The sequence below is a fragment of the Lissotriton vulgaris genome, chromosome 7 (genome assembly GCF_964263255.1).
Source record: "Lissotriton vulgaris chromosome 7, aLisVul1.2, whole genome shotgun sequence".
Taxonomy (NCBI): Eukaryota; Metazoa; Chordata; class Amphibia; order Caudata; family Salamandridae; genus Lissotriton; species Lissotriton vulgaris.
In genome coordinates, this window is record NC_141695.1 from 1543228673 (window position 1) to 1543251291 (window position 22619).

Below are 22619 nucleotides of genomic sequence, written 5' to 3' on the forward strand. Positions count from 1 at the left end.
CCAGAGCACGCTTACAGATATATATATATATTTTTTTAACCTTAATTAGACAAAATCCACACGTGCACATATCTTGAGGCCTTGCAAAGGCACATCAAACAAACAGTCCCTACAATTTTGCCAAGTTTGGTGGAAATCTATTCCTTTAAATTTTATTTTACTGTTTCTCTTGGTTTTCCCCTTGTTACGCTTACCGGAACGCTACCCGGTACGCAAACCGGACGCTCCAAAAACACAAGATGTCGGACTCCCGTTACGCTGCCGGTTAGCTGCCCGGTTGGCGTACCGGGAAGCGCCTCTACCGCGAAAAATCGAAATTTTCTTTTTTTTTCTTTTGCCCCGCGGGGCACTTTAATATCCCCCTCATCAATCCTAGGGGGTCAGGAGGGGTCTACCTTGCCCCCTTTCCTTCATTTCCCCCTTCGTTTTTCACCACCTCTTGTCTCTCGATCCTACCGAGAGACAAGATGGCGGCCGCTCTGGACTGTTTACAATGTTGACAGCCAATCAGCTTCTCCTCAGACTCCCGTTACGCTGCCGGTTAGCTGCCCAGTTAGCTGCCCGGTTCGCGTACCGGGACGCGCCTCTAAGGCGAAAAATCACCATTTTTTTTTTTTGCCCCGTGGGCCACTTTAATATCCCCCTCATCAATCCTAGGGGGTCAGGAGGGGTCTACCTTGCCCCCTTTCCTTCATTTCCCCCTTCGTTTTTCACCACCTCTTGTCTCTGGATCCTACCGAGAGACAAGATGGCGGCCGCTCCAGACTGTTTACAATGTTGACACCCATTCAGCTTCTCGAATGAGAAGTGTTATTTTCAGGTCACAAGACCAGGGGCTTCATCATTATGAAACCAAAACTGTTATGAACCAATGAAAAGTGTTATTTTCAGGTCACATGACCCGACGCGCTTACGCTACGCGCCCCCGGGTCGCGTCGCGTAAGCGCGTCGGATGTTTACGTTGCGCGATCGTATTCGCTCGAATACTTCCAGGTGCGCTTACGCCGTGCGTGTCACGCGGACACGGCTACGCGATACGTCACGATCACGTTTTCGTTCGCGATATGGGCGCTAACAGGACGCTCCCCGGTACGCGCCCTGGGGCGCTTCATAATACTACACTTTCCAGGGCGCTCACCAGGGCGCGCACCGGGAGCGCTCCGAGAAAAAAAAAATATATATATATATATACAAACAAAAAAATGGGCTAAATTGTAGAAACTGGTAGCCCGATGTGCCTTTGCTATGTCTCAAGATATATGCTCCAGTGGTTTTTACGAAAATTAACTTTGAAAAAATATATATTGGGCTACATTGGGCTATATATATGTTAGAGCCCAAATGTAGCCCAATGTAGCCCAATGCAGCCCAATGTAGCCCAAAGATGGCTACCAGAGACAAAAAAAAACAAAATGTAGCCCAAATATCAGCCAGATGTAGCCCAACTATAGCCCAATGACAGAATGTCCCAGAGTGTTCCAAAGAACAAATAGAGCGCTAACAGTCTTACTTATAAACTGAGACTTATAGTTACGAATTAGCATTTAAAAAACCTATGAAATTCACTGAAAAAAACATAGGTTTCACACCAGTTATAGTTAGGAATTAGCATTAAAAAAACCTAATAAATTCACTGAAAAAACCATAGGTTTCACACCAGTTATAGTTAGCTGGAAATTTTACTGACATAAAGCCAATGAAATTCCACGTTATAGTTAGTTGGACTCACTATAACTTGCGCGTGTAATGCACTGCTGATGACATCACATATTACACCACTCATGACATGGTCAGTGACATCACTGATGACACAATCCTTGTGACAAAGTGACAGACCTCCTTTCACTGTAAAGTAACCCTTGAAACACATATTCAAAAATAGAAACTAACATTTTCAAAAAAGTGGATATACCCATACCAGTTACAACAACCAATTCAGTAATTCCACCATATATATATACACATCCACTCATTCACCAACAGTTCTATATAGTCACTCATACATATACTCACTCATCATATGTAGTGATACAACTATACATCCTGTTACACACCGACAGTCATCAAAAGGTTACTCACAAACATACTCACACATGCAAATAAACTAATAAACATCCCTTTCTTTACATATACAGATATACACACACTACCACCTTACTTCTAAGGAAACTTACACATACTTACTCTCTTAAACAATCACTTATAGAAACACATACTTATTTAAACAGAAACTCTTTCAATCTCTCACTCTCACATATACTGACTTATATATATCAATACTCACATATACTACATTAAAACATATGTCGTTACTGATAAAGACACTAGTGAGGCACGTATTCACTCACTAACACACACATATACACACCCATCCACCCATACTGTCCTGCACATATGCTGTCTTCAAAAAACATACAAACAGTGAGTCAGTCATTGATGCATCTATCTGAAAAGTAACATCCCCACCAAACTATACAGACACTCATACTGATACTAAAAAAACATCTAATAACCCATATACACACACATGTAGCTACTCACCAAACAATGCAGCCACTTATACACAAAGTGAAACACTGATACATATATTTAAATATTTAAACATTATTCGCTAATATATGTTTTCACTAAGATACACTTAATAAGGCAGTTAACCAATCAATTCTTTTAAAAACAAAGATCCATTTACACACTTATTTAACCATTTATTCTTCCATCGTCCTTTACAAATACATGTATAAAACATATATATTTTTCAGAAAGACACACATTCTCTGGATGGTGTCATCAGTGATGTCATGAGTGATGTCACTGACCATGTCATGAGTGATGTAATATGTGATGTCATCAGAAGTGCATTACACGCGCAAGTTATAGTGAGTCCAACTAACTATAACGTGGAATTTCATTGGTTTTATGTCAGTAAAATTTCCAGCTAACTATAACTAGTGTGAAACCTATGGTTTTTTCAGTGAATTTATTAGGTTTTTTAATGCTAACTCCTAACTATAACTGGTGTGAAACCTATGGTTTTTGCAGTGAATATATATATATATATATATATATATATTCAATGAAAAAACCATAGGTTATAGGCCATATATAGTTAGGAATTAGCATTTACAAAACCTTATTTTACTCGCATAAAACCATTGAAATTCCATATATAGTTAGCTAACTATAAGCGCTAACTATATATCGCGCACCCGCAATCCACTGCTGATGATGTCACATATTACATCATTCATGACATGGTCAGTGACATCACTGATGACATCACTGATCACAACATCCAGTGATTGTATGTGTCTGTAAAGTTTAAATATGTTTCACATATTGAAGAATGAGTGGATGTATAAGTGTCTGGATGAAGAATTTAGTAGGTGCATGACTGACTGTATGAGTGAGTGATTAAATGTGTCTCACTGAGTACATGGGTTAGTGACTAAACTGTCTTAATTCGTGCATCAGTATGTTTGTTGTTGTGTAAGCTGCTGCATGTGTTGATCAGTAGCTATAAGAGTGGCCATATGGGTTATTGATTGGTTGCCCAAGTATTTGAATGGGAGGCTGAGTGTGTGTGTGGGTGGCTGGGAGGTGCGTGACTCTGTGCATAGATGTGTAAGCAGTTGATTCACTAGGAGTATGAGTTCAAGAGTGCATGTGGAAACAGCTATATGGGCGGTTGACTGTGCATGGGTGTGTTGGTGAGTGAATGGATTTCTCATTGCTACATGTGCAAGTAAGTACGTATGTAAAACACAATACATGTGAGAGTTGAGATATATAAATAACTGAACATAAGAGCCAGTGAATGTGTGAGTGGCTGTATCGATCACTGTGAGCTTGTATCAGGGATTATATAAGAGAGTAAATATGTGTTATTATATGTTTGAATAAGTAAGATGTGTATAACTGTATAGTTGAGGAAATGGAGGTGTGATTGATTCTTTGCATGACTGACTAGGTGTGTGAGTAACTCCATGGATGAGTGACAGTCTGTGAGTGTCTGTTTATACTGAGTGTATGTAAGGTTATATTAGAGTCTGAAGAGGTTCATTGTATTATCACATGAGTGATGTGATCAGTGATGACAAATGAGATGTCATCAGTGATGTCATTTGAGTTGTCATCAGTGATGTCATTTGAGATGTCATCATTGATATCATTTGAGTTGTCATCAGTGATGTCATTTGAGATGTCATCAGTGATGTCATCAGTGATGTCACTGACCATGTCATGAATGATGTAATATGTGACATCATCAGCAGTGGATTGCGGGTGCGCGATATATAGTTAGCGCTTATAGTTAGCTAACTATATATGGAATTTCAATGGTTTTATGCGAGTAAAATAAGGTTTTGTAAATGCTAATTCCTAACTATATATGGCCTATAACCTATGGTTTTTTCATTGAATTTTCAAGGTTTTGTAAATGCAAATTCCTAACTATATATCCACTATAACCTATGGTTTTTTCTGTGAATTTCATTGGTTTTTTAATAGCAAATATGAAAAGCTTTAAAATGTCAAGTACGTGATAGATAAAAACATTTTCGTATTTATGCACGCTGATGTGCTTTGAACGCTGCCCCCCCCCCCCCCCTCCCCTCTTTTGCCTTAGTAGTACTCTCTCTTTGCAGATACAGAAGGGTAGTTAACGCAGGCCTTTACCCCCGTTGTAATCCGTCGTACCTCCTTGTCTCTCCATTTGATTGATTGTTGTCCAAGCATTTACTGTTTTAGAATTGGTTCTCTTTGGATCATTCTCTATTTACAAACAAGCACAAAGTCGCAATACTCTGTTTAGTCTTTGCAGATAGTGAAAAATCGTGTAAAAAAATAAAAGTAATCGAGCAAAATCAGTAGGCCACTAATTGGATCTCTTTTTGACCTCGCTAAAATAGAAATATTAGGAACAACCCTTCTTGAGAAATACGAAAATAGTGAGATGAACTGAGCTCCACACCATGAGGGCTGCAAGACAGCTCGGCTCCATCACCCATCCCGCACAAAATAATGACAAACCCTATGCAAATATTAAAAATATAGACAACACACCAGCAAAGAAACAGGGTAAAACATTTTATTAAAAAACTATTTACATAACGTTGGTTTATAAGATGATGTCAGTAGTGGACCGATGTGTGAATAGATCGAAAACAGCACAAGGCTCCAAGATCCGGATAGCAAGCTCCTGGATGTTGGGTGCCATAGTTTAGAGTTCTGAATTTCAGCCTTTTTCAATGCCTGTGCTTTGTTGAATCAAAATGGCGGCTTGACACAAAGCTGACTCAAGCGTTGTTACTGATGCTATGCAGACCAAAACTGGTTTTCAGTTTGTACATTTTTCTAGATTTTTCAATCCAAGTTTGATTGACTTTGTAGAACGATGGCTTCAGATTTTCAACATACGGTGTGGTGGCGCTGACTGGGAGGGGGCGCTTCGCTCCTGCCCCCTCCCCAAGTAAGATTTTCATACGTGAAAGTACGTTAATGGTTTTGGTCCCCGAGATGCTTCGATGTCACTACCATTCTCAAATAGCATAAGTTCTGGATGTTGGGTGCCATAGTTAAGAGTTCTGAGCAGCGCTTGTAACACTGTCTGAAGCTTATTTCCTCCTACTGCAGCTTCACTATTCTCAAAGTAAGTGAGTGTCGTTTGTGGACCTGACTGCATTAGAAAACAATATGATATGTTACCTTCCTAAACAGCTTGACGGAGACCCCTGAGGGGCGCTGTGATGGCCATGGACTCGGAGAAGACGCTTGGCTCCGACACCCTCCCCAAGTCTTATAGCACTGGTGTAGCCTGAGATCGCCCCCGACATAGGCGGCCGGCTCCCGGGGTCCGGCGGTACTTTTTGCCTTTTGATGACTCTTCAATTCTGGACCTTGTCCCACAATCCGTTTGACCTGAAGACAAGCTGTAGTGAGGCGCCCCTTTATCGTTTTAGTTGCCATTCCGCCCGCTTTTGCTACACTGTGCCTCTTCCGCCATTCAGCTCTTTTCCGCCCGCTCTTGCGACTACAGCGTCTCGCTCACCATGTAGTTGAGATGCGCCCGCTCTAGCGGTGCAGCGATAGGCGGCTGCCACAGGACTCTCAAAATGGCGGCCGTCTCTTCGGTTTTGGGCCTGGTCCACTAAAATGGCCCTGGGACACCTTGGAACTCGGACGCTTGTCTGCTAGGGCTTGGATCCCATTCTCGAAAAGCGTCCCCTCAGCCGTGAAGATTCTACAAAAGTCATGGGGGCCTCCGACTCCCGCAGGCTTCTGGTGGGGAGCGGCTGCCATGATTGCTCGTGGAATGGCCACGACGGAGCTACGAGATGGTAGTGGTCTCATGCTGACGCCAGCTTTAGTCTGAAACATCCAGAAACACTGTAGACTACCAATTCGATCAGTTCCGGTAGCGCCCCAACATGACCCGGAAGAGAAGAACTTGCCCTCCCCTCTTTGACTGATGGTTCTTGTTGCCTGTCCCCTCTGTTGTCATTTAACAGAACTTTTTGGACTGCTGAAAGGGGTTGTGTTCTGAACGCTGGTTGGTGGAGACATTTAGACTATATTCTTGACCTACGTTGTCGCGTAATGCGTTTTATGACACGCCGCGTTAGCGCACCCGGAAGTGATCCGAGGCGCGGCGCGCAGCGCGTAACGTAAGCATAACAGGTCATGTGACTTGTTAATAAAACTTTTCATTGGTTCATTTTACTTTTGTTAATTTAATGATGAAAAGCTTGGTCATATGACCTAAAAATTACGCTTTTTATTATTTTCGAACAATATTTTTTTTTCAAACATATGTTATAATATTCCAGGCTAATGTACTTTCCCGGAAAATTTACATCTGTCTGGCAAGTAAAATATATTCCTTTTTCGAGAAAAATGGCGTTTCTTCCTTCCATGACGGAGCCGTTGAGTAAAAGAGATTCGGCCTGCTGTCTTAGTCGCCGATGCGCCTGATTATCAGATTCTTATCGATCACTTTATGTTGCAGACATGAAAAACACAACTGCCCTTGACCATTTATCTTTACTGCGTTCCTACATATTATACCTTTTATCCGTCATGTAATTGGACTGCTTTATTTCACTTGCCTTTTACTGATTCGAAAACAGTCACTAAAAGTAAAAACTTTACAAATGAAAATACTACTACCGTGTTTTGTTTTAAAAACCTTTATTGTGAAAATGTCAGTATACAAATACGGGCCTATAACCACGTGGGCCGGCCACGGAGCAAACTCAAATCGTATATGATGAGGAGACATTTACACTGTAGAAGAACGTAACGAGCGGGCCATTAGGTGACAAGAACAAAGGTGTCTAACAGTTGCGGAATCGGTGGACGTACATTTTGTAATTAAAATACGACAGGGCCACTTACAATAACATTTTCTAGATATACATTTGCGGGCAAAGAGTTACGAGTCCCATTTATACCGGCGCCATTTTGGGCGAGGCCGGGCAGGTCCAAGATATAGTCAAAATGTCTCCACCAACCATCGGCCAGACCAGAACCCCTTTCGGCCCTTTATGTTACAAGATGGTGTCTTCCATTCAGAAAATATTGGTGGCAGCATTTTGAAAGGAAACAGAAACAGCCGTTCTCCTAGTGAGTTTCACATTGTTACATTTAGGAAGAATGTTGAAGAGTAGTATGTGGAAAATCTGAAGCCATTTTTCTACAAACTCTCAATCAGACTTGGATGGAAAAAAAAACCTGAAGAATGTACAAACTGAAAACCAATTTTTGTCTGTATAGCACCAACAGTAACGCTTGAGTCAGCTTTGTGTCAAGCCGCCATTTTCATTCAATCAATAGCGTCCCCCTGCACACATTCAGGGACCTGGTCGTGTCTTTAGATGAAACGCATTGTAGGAAAAGATGCAGAAAGGAAAAGGAAAAAAGTTCCGCCGGACCTAGTGAAGCTGCAGCAGGTGCAAATAAGCTTCAGACAGTCTTACAAGCACTGCTCAGAACTCTCAACTGAGGCACTCAACATCCAGGACTTGCCATTCGGATCTTGGCGCCTTGTATTTTTGTTTTGTTTTTGATGGAGGGGAAAGAACAAAAAACAGACATTGAAAAAGGCTCAACAGTGCAGGGCGCCTTGTGCTGGTTCCGACCTATTCACACATCGGTCCGCTACTGACATCACCTCATAAACCAACGGGGCACCCCACGCCGACTTTCGGCGCAGCATTGTAGGATGGCCACACCAGTGCGGCAATTTGCTGGACACCACCTCGGTGCCATCCAGATCTTGGCGCGTTCATTCATTCAATAGCGTCCCCCTGCACACATTCAGGGACCTGGTCGTGTCTTCAGAAGAAACGCATTGTAGGAAAAGAAGCACAAAGGAAAAGGCAACAAGTTCCGCCGGACCTAGTGAAGCTGCAGCAGGTGCAAATAAGCTTCAGACAGTCTTGCAAGCACTGCTCAGAACTCTCAACTGAGGCACTCAACATCCAGGACTTGCCATTCGGATCTTGGCGCCTTGTGCTGGTTCCGACCTATTCACACATCAGTCCACTACTGACATCACCTCATAAGCCAACGGGGCACCCCACGCCATCTTTCGGCGCAGCATTGTAGGATGGCCACACCAGTGCAGCCACTTGCTGGACACCACCTCGGTGCCATCCGGATCTCAGCGCGTTCGAGTCACTGTGCCGGAAGAGTAACCGGAACTCAGCAGAACACGCCGTCTTTCGGCGCAGCATTGTAGGATGGCCACACCAGTACGGCAATTTGCTGGACACCACCTCGGCGCCATCCGGATCTCGGCGCGTTCGAGTCACTGTACCGCAACAGTGACCGCAATTCTGCTGGACACGCCGTCTTTCGGCGCAGCATTGTAGGATGGCCACACCAGTGCGGCAATTTGCTGGACACCACCTCGGTGCCATCCGGATCTCGGCGCGTTGTGCTGCCTTCGGCCTATTCGCACATCGGTCCGCTACTGACGCCGCCTCACGTGCCAACGGATTTTCTACGCTTTTTGTAGCCCTATGTCGCATAACAGGTCATGTGACTTGTTTATAAAACTTTTCATTGGTTCATTTTACTTTTGGTTTCCTAAAGATGGAAGGCTTGGTCATATGACCTAAAAATAACACTTTTCATTGGTTTAGAACATTTTTTTTTCCCAAACGATGAAAGCCCCACCTTGTTTCTGGATCATTCAGACTGAAGCTGGCGTCAGCATGAGAGCACCACCATCTCGTGGCTCCGTCGTGGTCATTCCGCGAGCAATCATGGCAGCCGCTCCCCACCGGAAGCCTGCGGGAGTCGGGGGCCCCCAAGACTTTTATACAATCTTCACGGCTGAGGGGACGCTTTTCGAGAATGGAGCCCAAGCCCTAGCAGGCAAGCGTCCGACTTCCAAGGTGTCCCAGGGCCATTTCAGTGGACCAGGCCCAAAACCGAAGAGCCGTCCGCCATTTTGACAACCATGTGGCAGCCGCCTATCGCTGCACTGCAAGAGTGGGAGCAACTCCACAACATGGTGAGCGAGACGCAACTCAGCTAGATGGCTGCCACCTGGGGAGGCCCGTTCACGCCGCCTCCCCCCCCCCCCCCGGGCCGCCGCACGCCAATTTTCGGAGCAGCATTGTAGGATACCAAAACCAGTGCGGCAGTTTACTGGACATCACCTGGGTGCCTGTCGTACATGTTGTGTCAGCCATGTGACACTGGACACAGACCGCTACTGACGAGGCCTCCCCCCGCACCACCCGGGACGCCCCACGCTGTTTTTCTGTGCTGCATTGTAGGATCCCTAAACCAGTGCGGCACCCAGGCGACATCACCTGGGTGCCGTCCAGAACTCTGCACGTTGTGCTGCCTTGGGACTATTCGCACAACAGACCGCTACTGACGAGGCCTCCCCCCGCCCCACCCGGGACACCCCACGCCAATTTTCGGAGCAGCATTGTAGGATCCCTAAACCAGTGCGGCACCCAGGCGACATCACCTGGGTGCCGTCCAGAACTCTGCACGTTGTGCTGCCTTGGGACTATTCGCACAAAAGACAGCTTCTAACCATTGTTGCTTTTTGTGTTAATAAATGTTTAAATGTTTTTAGTTTTTGTTCTGTTCATTATCGTTAAAAGTTAATAAAGTTTTATAACCTTACTTTGTTGGACTGTTATCTATTTTTTGAAAAACGGGTGAATGGGGCCTTGAATCGGGTTATTGTCATGTGTGGGCTTTGGAAGTGTGCTGCTGCAGGATCGGACATTTCAAACTCAAATGCACGTTCTTTTTCTTACCTTTCCGAAGCATGGAGCGCAATAGCAAGCAGAGAAAGGGTGATGCACGTGTTGAACACTACCTGACCTGGCAAGTTGCTGGCAGTGCCCCCCCGCCCGCTCCTGAAAGAGGGCACACACACACCGCCGCCCCGAGTACTTCAGAAATCTTTAAAAGACCATGCGCTTGTTCATGAGGCTTAAATGGTTTATCACCTCTTCTAGAACCCCTACATCGACCCTCTGACGTTTCATGGAAAAATTACCATGTAACACAATACCAAGCCCTATCAGCTGAAACCCCCAAGGAATCGTGGGGCATATTAGCAAGGGGGTTTATCTCCGCTTTTTTGGCTTTAAAAACAATGAAAGCGGAGATAAAATTATTTCCCTATTATCAAGCTGTCGCTAACACCAGTTAGTGACACCTAAAAGGAGATAGCGACCATCTTGGGCCCGGCTTTGCATGTCAGTGATACTTATCACTAATGACATGCAAAGTGGCGTGCCAAGATGTTAGCGACTGGAAACAGTCCCTAACATCGCTACCTTCTATTACCAACTTTTGGAGATATTCGCGCTAAGCGCGAATATCTCCAAAATCTAACACCTGCCCTGAGCAGTTCTTAGCCATGTTATCCAATGGGAGGTGGATAACATGGCTAAGAGCATTTGCTCGATAATACATGAATATCGCTGACTTTTCTGCGATAATAGCAAGGTTTATCTGCGATAAAAATCGCCGATGTGCGGCGATAATTTTTGTCTCTAAACAAGTTATAGACAAAAATTATCGCTAGTTCTTCGTAATATGCCCCCGGGTTTTTGCTTGCAGAAATCGGGAGGCGGGAGACTAGCACTGAAATCAGTACTCACACGCCTGAATCAGGAGGATTGGCATGTCTGAATTCTCTACAGCTGGGGCCATAAACTACATCCGCAGGGGTAGGTGATAGCCTGGGACCAGCCTGGCATCTAAAATGGCTGCCGTGCACGACAAAATTGTGGCATTCGAAAAAAGGCAAGATGGCGCAGCCGCTGGAAGAGATATATCAACATATATCAGCCTCCTCAGCCACCCTCAGGAAACATAAGGGATTAGGATATGTCTCCCGCACCCCCTTATACCTAGTACTTTAATTAACGAAGCACAAAATGGCGAATTCCCGTTTCGCTACCAGTTTGCGGCCCAGTTCGCGGCCCGTGAAGCGCTTCTACCGTGAAAAATCATTTTTTTTTTATTTTCCCCACGGGACCCTTTAATAACCCCAACAACATTCCTAGGGGGTCAAGAGGGGGATACCTTGCCCCCTTTCATTAAATTCCCCCTTAGTTTTTCACCTTTTCTTCTCTCTCGATCCTACCGAGAGACAAGATGGCGGCCGCTCCGGACTGTCACGCAGCAAAAAAAAAAAAAAAGCTCACGCACAGCCGCTGGAAGAGATGTATCAACATATATCAGCCTCCTCACCCACCCTCAGGAAACATAGGGGATTAGGATACGTCTCCCGCACCCACTTATAACTAGTAATTTAATTTACGAAGCACAAAATGGCGAATTCCCGTTTCGCTACCAGTTCGCGGCCGCGCTTCTACCGTGAAAAATCATTTTTTTTTTATTTTCCCCACGGGACCCTTTAATAACCCCAACAACATTCCTAGGGGGTCAAGAGGGGGATACCTTGCCCCCTTTCATTAAATTCCCCCTTCGTTTTCCACCTCTTCTTCTCTCTCGATCCTACCGAGAGACAAGATGGCGTCCGCTCCGGACTGTTTAGAATGTTGACAGACACCGGAGAGCCAATCAGCTTTCTGCGCGCAAAGTTCCGATAAGCGAAAAGTAAGCGGACCGGATCGCTGCCCAGAGCGCTGTTACAGATATATATCTTGGTTTGAACGTTAATTTCTCAAAAACTACTGGAGCACATATATTGAGACCTAGCAAAGGCACATCGGGCTAACAGTCCCTACAATTTTGCCAAGTTTCGTGCAAATCCATTCAGCCGTTCGAGCTAAAAGTGAGTCCAACCGCCCTATGGAAAACTCAATGCAAAAAACGCGTTTTGGGACCCCCCTTTTTTCTCAGCCCCCCCTTGACGAAACCCCACCAAATTTTCAGGAGCTGCTCAAAAACAAAATGTGCCATTTTCCTGAAAATTTCAGCCGATTCCATCCACAAACGCCAAAGTTATTAGACATAGAATTTTCAAAAGTCCCATAGGGAAAAAATCCTAACTATATATACCTACTGGCGAACGCCAGTAGGTAATATATATATATATATATATATATATATATATATATATATATATATATATATATATATATATCCATCAACAGCAATCCACCAATCAGTCAGTCAAAATACACTTTATTCGATTTGTTAAAAATCATTAAAGGCATAAAATTACATACAAGGTAAAAATAGGCAATTCATGGATGTACAAAGTCAGTGCTAAGGCCAAATAAACATTTACACTAAAAATTACACGAAAATAAAATCAATGTGGGCAAAACCATGATTATTATAATGCATTTGGTGGCGCATGTTTATTCTTAATTCTGAAAGCCGCCGTTAAGATATTTGCCACACAATAGATAATGCGAGTGTTGCTCAACATCTGGAGGTAAATTAATGCAGGCCTGACTTGGATAAAGCCGGCCTCCCTCAAAACAGGATATAAATATTTTTTCCTTGCAACCGCCTAAAACCCACAAAACATCATAAAATGCATGGTATCTTGATGAGAAAATTTGTCACAGTCACAGGGGTGAGGCTCTTCTGGTTTGGCCCATGATTAATAGCAACCTAAAGAGAAATGAATCAGATTAAACCTAAACTTTGTCACTAAAAATCTGTGTAGGGGTTTGGTGACAATTTTAAGGTAAGGTTCAAGGGAAGGGGTGGTGATTAACATGAAATGTGATCTTACTGAGGGTTTCGCTAGTTCCCTCTCCTCTCTGGCCAAACATGCCCTCTCCAAGAAGTGACTCTTGATCCATTTAACGTCCTCTCTCCTAATGTTGGATGGTGACAAAAAAAGTTCGGGTCTCCCTAGGTATGTAAAGGTGTTTTTTAGGTAGTTCAACCAGGGTATTTTCATGGCGTAATCCATAGACAAAACATCCGACAGAATTGCGTGGTTCAAGGTTAATTCTGAGTTAAGCCATGTTTTTGCCCAGAATACTAGGGGGGCCAATTTCAATCTATCCGTTATGTAAACCATGCCCACCTCAGAGTGGATAGAGAAGTTGGGGGAGGACTTAGGGACAGACAGAAATTGTCTTAAGATCCCATTTTCTACCATTTGGATTTTATCTTGGGCAACATAGCCCCACATGGCTGACCCATAGGTGGCAATAGGGATGCATTTGCTATTATAGACTTTCAAAAGGGCCTCCATTGGCCTGGCCCCTAGCCTTTGTGAGAAACACATCAGGGCAGACGTGGAACGGGCCAGGGATAAGGTCTAAGCCTTTATCTGGGGGACCAACGACCAACGACCCCCTCTCGTCGAACAGGACTCCCAAGTAGGGGAAGACGGTAACCCTTGAAACCACCTCCCCCTTACAAATGAAGGATATAGTTTTAGGCTTACTTCTCTGTTGGCCAACCACCATCGAGTGTTTTTTTTTGCGTTGACTCTTAGGTCTAGGTTCTCTACAAAGGACCCGAAGAGATCCAACAATGTCTGGAGAACATTGCAGTGCTCGCTATTAAGACTGCGTCGTCCGTGTATAGGAGGGCCGGTACAGTGGCTCCTCCTACACGAGGAACGTCCACCCCCCCTGCCTCTAGGTGTTTTCCCAGCCCGTTAATATAAATAGTAAAGAGAAGGGGGGCCAGGATGTAAACCTGGCGCACCCCTTTCTCTGAATTGAAACTAGACGTGCACCTGCCTTCCTTACTGACTCTAACTGTGGCAAATAACTCCTGATGCAGGGAAGCCAAAAATTTAACCAATGAGGCGTCAATTCCCAACTCCAGTAAAATGGACCACAAATTGGACCTATTTACCAAATCCATAAAGGCCAGAAAAAGGGACCCCTCCTTGGCTACTGTGTATTTAGAGATTAAAAGGTGCAAGTTAGAACATTGGTCCAGGGTACCCCTTTTCTCTCTTAACCCATATTGTATGTTTGAGAGCCCCCCTCAGACCTCTAAGTGAGCCCTTAGCTTGAGCAAGAGGACTCTGCCTAAGATCTTAATGGCAGAGTCGAGGAGGGAAATGGGTCTGTAGCATGCTGGGTCGTTACGCTGCCCCTTTTTAAAAATTGGCACGATGATTGAGGTTGCCCAGGTGGTAGGAAATGCATTATCATTGGCAGCACGAAAGACATTCGTTAGCACCTGTGACCATAGGTTCGGGGAGTGTCTATAAAGGTCTGCCGGTACGCCGCCAGGCCCCGGCGCCTTGTTTTTTGATGACTCTAGGATGGCTTTCTCTACTTCGTCTTTATCAAAAACTACGGGGGCGGGGTCAAGGGTTACCATTGAGCCACAGGGGGCAACACAGTCATGGTCACCATATACTTCTTTAAGGTGAAGAAGCCACCTCTCATCAGGGATAACGCAGTCTGTGACTGCATTATCTGAATCTGCGAGAAATGGCTGATTTATTGTGACCCAGAATTGTCTGCTATCTCGCAATATGTCTATTGATAGTAGCTTATCCCAAGCGCCCCTTTTAATGGCGGTTTTTTTTTATATTCCCTCCTCAAGTTGGAAAAGAGGGCCTTGTCTCTCGGAGTGGATGTAAGGGCTTGCTTAAGGAGCCTGTGGATTCTCGAGCAATTGGCGTCAAACCATTTATGGGGCTTTTCCGTTCTCTGACTCTGGTTTGACGTCAGGTCCTTCGAGATTTGTGCACATACATAGTAAATTAGTGGTGAAACTTTCCAGAACCACCTTTCCCCATTTGAGCCTTCTGCCCTGGTCTGTGGGCACCATTGTAGACCCTGGCTGGGAAGGACCAATCTGTTTACATGGGGATTCGCCCCAAAGCAACTCCAACAACAAAGGGTTGTGGTCACTATGAGTCGAGGCAATAACTTTATACTTCCTGACCTTAGCAATAATCCCTGGGGACACAAAGATATAGTCTATTACAGAACCATGGTCCGTGCCCTTGTATGTGCATAATCTCTCGCCCCCTGTGTAGAATGGTTCATATATGTTAAAATTGGCCAGTAACTCTTCAAGGGCTTCTCCTGACCTTGTGTGTTCAAAGTGAGGGGCCGTCGCACCTGGGAGACCCTCATACTCTCCTGTGTAACAGGAGCTTCTACAGTGGTGGGTGTTAAAATCGCCCATTAAGATGAGCTCAAAATTGGTGTAATTATTTAGACTGAAATTACCTAAAAATGTAACAAGGAAGGCAATGTGGTCATGATCCACTACCCTTTCCCAGGAATTATAAAAATTGATTAACCCCTTCCATGCTCATGACGAGCTCAGCTCGACATGAGGCACAGTTGAGCTGTGCTGATGACGAGCTGAGCTCGTCATGAACAATGGGGATTCTGGGAATGCAGCGCAGAAGGAAAATATCGCTAGCAGCCAAGGTGTTAAAATAAGTGTGCGGGCAGGTGAAACTGTCAATTCCACAATTAAAGGTTCAATGAACCTGACTCCAGCTGCTTAAATGACCCGGTGAGCTTTAATGAGCAGAGAAAAAAGAGGCCCCCCCTTAGCTCTACCTGCGGTACTGGGTGTTGCAGGGGCGGCAAAGCTGGTAAAACCATCCAGCCAAAAGCTGGCAGAGGTGTCCCATGATCCCTGTATGGCTATCACGTCGTGCCTAGTAACAAAGTCAATCCAAGCTGTATCTGCCCTTTTAGCTCCGATGTCTGCTATATTCCAGGTAATAAGTTTGCACAGTGCTATGCCCTCTACAGTCGGGGTCCCATTTAAGGAGGACGACAAACTGGGCTGGTTGTCAGTCAATATCCTCTAAATCAACGAGTGGAGAGAATCTATTGAACAGGACTGGGCCGGGACCCACGCCAGAAATATGGGCCCTGCCCCGTCTAGACCCTTCTGTTACTGCTTTCCAACCGTTCCCTACCGTGACAGAGTGACGTGACCTGGGATATGAATCTGCAAGTGAGTGTTGTGTGACGGGCGGCGGATAAAAAAGCCCAAGGGAACCGGTCTCATGTTTCCTGTGTCTAGGATCGCTGAACTGTCCCAAAACAGGCTATCCGCTAGGTTTGGGCTGTCAAAGTTAACTATGACACAGTCACCCTTCACGTTTTTGGGACGATATCCAATCCAGCCCACCCTTCTAGCCATTATGATCCTGTTGGAAATGTTTGTCCCACCACTACTAGTGTCAGCACACCATTGACTGGCCTTTTGTATTAGTGCCGCTGTGGATTCTAACTCCCTGATTACTAGCGGGGAACCCCTATAAATGCGGCGACTAAGGGTACGGCCTCCGGGGGCAGATCTAAGTGTAATTGGCACCCCTTAGCCCTTGTGCTGGTGACTTGGTGGTGAATCTCAGGGTGGCTGTCAGTATGTCCCGGAGTTGGCTGAGAAGTAGCAGGACTACTTAAAGGTTTACAAGGAACCAGGGGCCTAGGGTTGTCTACAGTCCCCCCTTTGCATGACAATGGTGGGACCGTTAAACTTGCTGCATTATGTGAGCTAATATCTGCGCAATTCCTATCCACCCTTAGTGATTCCTGGACAGAGCCCAGTTTCTTAACCAAATTGTCAATTAGGGCACATTTATTTAGGAGACCAGCGAGGCAAGTGTTCAAGGTGTCAACAATGTCTTTCACTATGCCCACTAACAAGGGTTCAATACGAGCAACGAATAGCGCTTCTAGGTGGTCACCAATATTCTCCTTGGCCAAATGTTCAATGGTATTAACACACTCAGACTTTTTCCTCCTTTTTGTGGTAACTTTTTACTCATGCCCGAGCCCCTGAGCTGACTTAGCAAATTTGGAACAGGGGAGCGGGCTTGGGCTGGGCTGACAGTAATAGCAGCGCAGGGGTTAGAGTTCAGCACAACCACTTCTGGCTCTAGTGGAATACATAGGGCTGGGGCAGTGTCTGAGGTGGTAGACTGGTTGATAGGTGGAGGTGATATCAACTCAAGCCCAACTCTTGTTGGGCTGTGGCTATTTCCTTTGACAAAGCCCCCACAGCAGATGTAAGATAGGAAATAATAGTCTCTGAGTGTCTCAGTACTTTGGCCTTCTTGCCCCCCTTCTCTGTATTTGGGGTGTTCTTACGCTTACCCATGGTCCGATGTCAGAGGGTTGGCCCAGCCCTGTCGCCTCCTGCCCCGGACGGCCACAGAGGGCCCGCCCTTTGCCCGGGCTTCGCCCGACGCCGCCCGCGCGCGTCCGTGAGGTGGAGGGAGCTCCTGGTCTTTATGCGCCTCCGGGCGCGCTGTCAGGCGGAAGTGGGCGGTGCGGGCAAAGGATCCTGGGAGCTGTAGTCTCCCCCCTCTGCGGCCACGCAGTGGTGCTTGCTGCGGCGGCAGGGGAGACCAACAGCGTCAGGGCCCCAGGAGCATCTGTGGCAGCGAGCGTCTCAGCCTCCATTCCTCGGGTAGGTGTGTTTGCCCCCGTGCGGCGTCCACCAGGAATAGGAGCACTCGCGGGTTCTGGCATGTCGTGCCTTTCTCAATGTTGGTTCTTAATAATACTTCTCTCTTCACTGCTTTTAAAAACATGGTGACTAGGGGTAAATTCTTGATTTGCTCTGCAGTCCGTCCGTCATCGGTGTATCTTTTACTTTCTCTCCCTAAGTGTGCCGTGTATGCCCAGGCATGGGTCCCAGGCTCACTGTGTCACTGGATTCAAGCTAGATTGGCTGATGAGGGGTGATGCCCCCAAACTGTTCACAGGATGCTTGTTTTCAGTCCAGGAAAGACCTGGCTTGGCAGTTCGGGCTGGACTGTTCCCATGAGGCACAGGGGCAAGACTGATTTGCATATGGATGGGTCTAAACTGGGGTGGCATGGTGAGCAAAAGAACAATGGATTTAACCCAACTCTCCTGACTAGGGGTCAATGCCTGATTTGCTCTACATTTAGTCCATCATCTGTGTGTCTTTTACTTTTAACCCCTTTGCTGCGGCGGCAATTCCGCCGCAGAGCTAGGGGGGGGCGAGCGGTGCTCGCATGCTCGTGACGGAGCCGCTCCGTCACGAGCCGCGGTTGCGCTGTGCTCATGACGGAGCGGTTCCGTCATGGCCCCGCCCGCTCAATAGAACGCGCCGCGCAGGCGCGAAATCAGCGCCGCGCAGGCGCGGCGCCAGGGCCATGACGGAACCGCTCCGTCATGAGCACAGCGCAACCGCGGCTCATGACGGAGCGGCTCCGTCATGAGCATGCATGGGGTTAAAAAGTGGGCTTTTATTTGCTTTACCTCTCTGTGTGCCTCTAACTGTTTCTGTATTCAGCATCTGGCTTTGGTGTGACCAGAGCTGGGGATGTGCATTCACTTTAGACAGTCACAAGTGGGGGGGGGTTCATTGTGCCTTGCCTGGGTGACTCATCACTAGGCTGTATTGACCTGGGCTGCATTTAGAGTGGTGGGAGGGGTTTTGCTAGCACCTGAACAGGCTGTGTCTCCTTTGCACAATGCTGTCTCCAACCCCCTGTGGTCATGCTGGACCAGAGAGTACAACACTGGTTTGTCCGGGCTCAGAGACCCTTACAGCAAAGAGAACAAAAGGAATAATGGGGTGTAAGTGTGAGACCTTAAACTCTAGGACTTTAGATTACTTCAAGAACGAAAGAGTACCCAGGCAAGAAGAAAATCTGAAAAACTGTGTGAGGAGTGATGGCCCTGCTGTGTGAGAAGGTGGTTTGGTCTGCAGTTGTTGCTTCTGCCAGTGTTGGAGGAAAATGACTGACTATTTTTGCCTTGCTGTGTTATCCTTCTTCTGACGAAATCTCCAAGGACTTGTATGTGCTTGTCTCTTGTTGGAAGTCTCAGGGAAATCAAAGACTTCAAAAAAAAGATCCTTGCTTGATCTCAAATAGCCTCCCTGTGGGAAGAGGTGGAGAAACTGTGTGAGGAGCCCTGCCCAACTTGTGTGGGGTAGTAACCTGCATGGGTGGTCCTGTCTGGACTGTTCTTTCACCAAATTGTCCAACAGCACAGATTGAGCACTGTATTCATAATCTGGAAAAGGAGTTCAATTGCGTGGAGGGTACTTTGGTGTCAGGAGATCACCTGATGCTTAGCGGGTGGGGAAACTTCCCCAAGTGCTGTCTACAATGATGTGGCCAAATCGCTGGGCAAATCTGCCCCTCACAGCTGGGGGCAGGGCATTAGGCACTGCAGCGCTGTGCCACGTCGTAAGGCCCCCAGGGGAGAGGTGGCCTTCTGCATATCCAACCGGCCAATCGCCAGCTGAAGCAAGCCTTCTCTTAAGCTCCAGGCTTTGGCTGACAACAGAAGCTGCCTAAGTCCTGGGAACACCCACCGTGGCACCATCCAAAGCGGGACAAGAAGGCTGTGTGAGAAGGAATCGGAGCCTTGCAAAATCCAACCAGCCATACCTGCATCCAAAGCGCAAAAGGAGGGTGCCGGTCAGCTAGTAGACTCACCAGAGACAGAAAGAAGGCCGCATGAGCTTGGGGATGCTCACTGCTGCTTCAGGAAGGTCACAGCTGCACCACACTTGGGGACAGCTGTGAGTCCCTCTGCATGTGGGGGACCGAGAGAGGTTTCCCTCTGACATAAAAAGTGGGCAAGCCCCACAGTGCCGGAAAATACCTTGGGCAGCCGCGGTCGGCAGTAGGAGTTCCTGCAGGGCGGTAATGTGGGCACTGGGAGGGGCAGGGTGGGGGGTAGTAATGTATGGATTAAGGAGTTTAATAGGTAAGTAAACATATAAATAAATAAAACTAATTTCGTTGCGCGCACTGCATCGCATTTGGTGATTCAGTGCACGCAACAAAATTTGTTTTATTTAATGATATGTTTACTTACCTATTAAACTCCTTAATCCATACATTACTACCCCCACCCTGCCCCTCCTCCTCCCCACGTCACAGCCCTGCAGGAACTCCTACTGCCGACCGCGGCTGACCTTGGGGGCATTTCTTGTATTCACTGCCTCCCCTGTGCTGGCAGCAGCTGCAGTGCACATTCGTTGGCAGCTGCACTTCATGCGGTTTGCATATACAGTGTGTGTGCCCTCTCCCTTACCTCGCGACATACTGGGAGGGTCGCAGCTGCCTCCCCATTCCTGAGGGGCCAAAGTTGAAACCTTCCTGGGAGTACTATATTGTCCCTAATAAGAGGGCAGGTGTTCCAGCATCTTGGGGAACCGGAAAACCGACGTATACTGAGATTAGGAGCGCAGGTGCTGCTCCTTGAATGATGTATGTGTTATGCATGACCTAACTACTGCATTTTGTGCCCCAAGGTTATTTGATGCCCTAATGTTATGAAAAAGTTTTATACCTTACACAGACAGAATAACAAGTACTGTTATGTTTAGAAACTGCACAATACGTACAGTGAGGTGGTACTGATGTGTATGTGAGAAACGTTATCATTGAAATATGTGGTTTTGATTTTGAAATATTATCAGGATATATTTCAATTGCTTGTGTTTTTTTTTTCAGCTATCGCAAATGGTGTTCCAAAGAACTACATACTTCCGTTGCCTGCCGCTCCTGTAACAGACCAAACAGGAACTGTGTACAAAGAGTGAGTTTATAGAAGGCAAAACGTCTTTGTGGGAATAAAAATTGAACTGTGGACAAGCATTGTCAAAGTCATTAGATCTGACTTTTATGTGTTAACATATATAAAATCAGGCATGCACAAATATGTACACACCACTTATGCCTGTTCCCGCTGCTGAAGTGCATAAAAAAAGTATGGGAATTGTGATCCTGAGTGCTGTGGAGGGTGGGCCAGTGAGTGTGGGGGTGGAGTCAAAGGCTTTGCTAAATATGACTAAAAATAGAAATCTGTAAATATGTTGTTGATCTTTCATCTTCAGATACCTGCATATAAAATAATACACACATTAAATGAAAAATAAATGCCAGTTACACTAATTAATGGGAAATGTACTATTTTGTGTTATGAAACCGCTATTGGTTCATGCAGTGACTGCAGATGCCTGTGTATTTAATCGGAGAGCCACTGAAATGTATTCTGATTGGTACAGCTGAGCATAGCAACTTGGGTATTTTTTATTGCTATGAGGTCCCAGCTTGTGAGAGAAAGTACTGTGAATATGTAAGTCATTACTTTAAACTTGTAATAACTCTGATTACAAGTTGGGTGGTTAATTTCATCCTGTCGGACGGAATCATGAGTTTGATTTTATGTAAAGAATATGATAATTATAGGATACATTAAATAACCCAACATTCAAACAGATCAAACCTGCTGAAATTTATCAGGGGAACGGTGTACAGAATGTACCATACCATGCAGATTGTACACCAAAATACGCACACTATTCCTCAATGATTCGTAATGGGTGCTATTTAGTGCACCCTTTACATAACGAACCTCAGGATATCATTATTTACTAAGGGCCATATGTATCAAGCAAATTCGCATTCGCAGAATTTCGGCCTTTGCGAATGTGAATTTGCTAAATGGTATGTATTAAGCAAAATCTGGTGCAAAATAAGGAATCGCAAAATTTGCGATTCGTTATTTTGCAATTGCATTTAAGGAGTCGCAAATTTTGTCCTTAAGGAATCTCAAATGACCACCAACTTCTAGTTGGTGGTAAGTTGTGAATTCCTTAAAAAATGCAAATTTCGGCATTTTTCAAAGTGCCATGTGACGCACATACATGCTCTTAGTGCATGTATGTGTGCCACGTGTGCAACCATGCATATTTCAGGGGTGCAACAGGGTGTCCTTTGGACACCCCTGCACCCTTGAAATTATTCACAATTTGCGATTAGCAAATTGCGAATCGCAAATTGAGAAAAACTTCCCATTCATTCCAATGGGCCTCCTGGCCCATAGAAATGAATGGGAAAGTATTCCTTAATTGCGATTCACAATTTTGCTAATCGCAATTTAGGAATTTTAAGAAATCGCAAAAAAATGTGATTTTGGACATACATACCTTTTTGCGATTCTCAAATAGCGATTTCTTAAAAATCGCTATTTGAGAATCGCAAATGGGTATCGTGATACATATGGCCCCATAATTAGCAACTTTACTTGTATTCTGGCTATAAATATTTGTCATCACAAAGCTTTCACTGACTCAATAAATTGAAGACAATACCGGCATCCAAGTAGCATTTACTTTTGCAGATCGACCAACCAGTTACAAACTTTTACATTTTTTTCAGGCAGCAGGCACCCAGTCAACAAGGCTTGTTTCTTGCTAAT

At 45.5% G+C, this 22619-nt stretch overlaps 1 protein-coding gene across 1 annotated transcript in view; it reads left to right on the forward strand.

The window, feature by feature from the left end:
* The window catches only part of LOC147705970 (uncharacterized), a 92894-nt gene that overhangs the window by 44968 nt on the left and 25307 nt on the right, over positions 1-22619 (forward strand). Inside the window, exon 3 of the mRNA XM_086929582.1 lies at positions 20870-20954. Coding sequence (XP_086785708.1) covers positions 20870-20954 — 85 coding nt within the window. The remainder of the gene's footprint in view (positions 1-20869; positions 20955-22619) is intronic.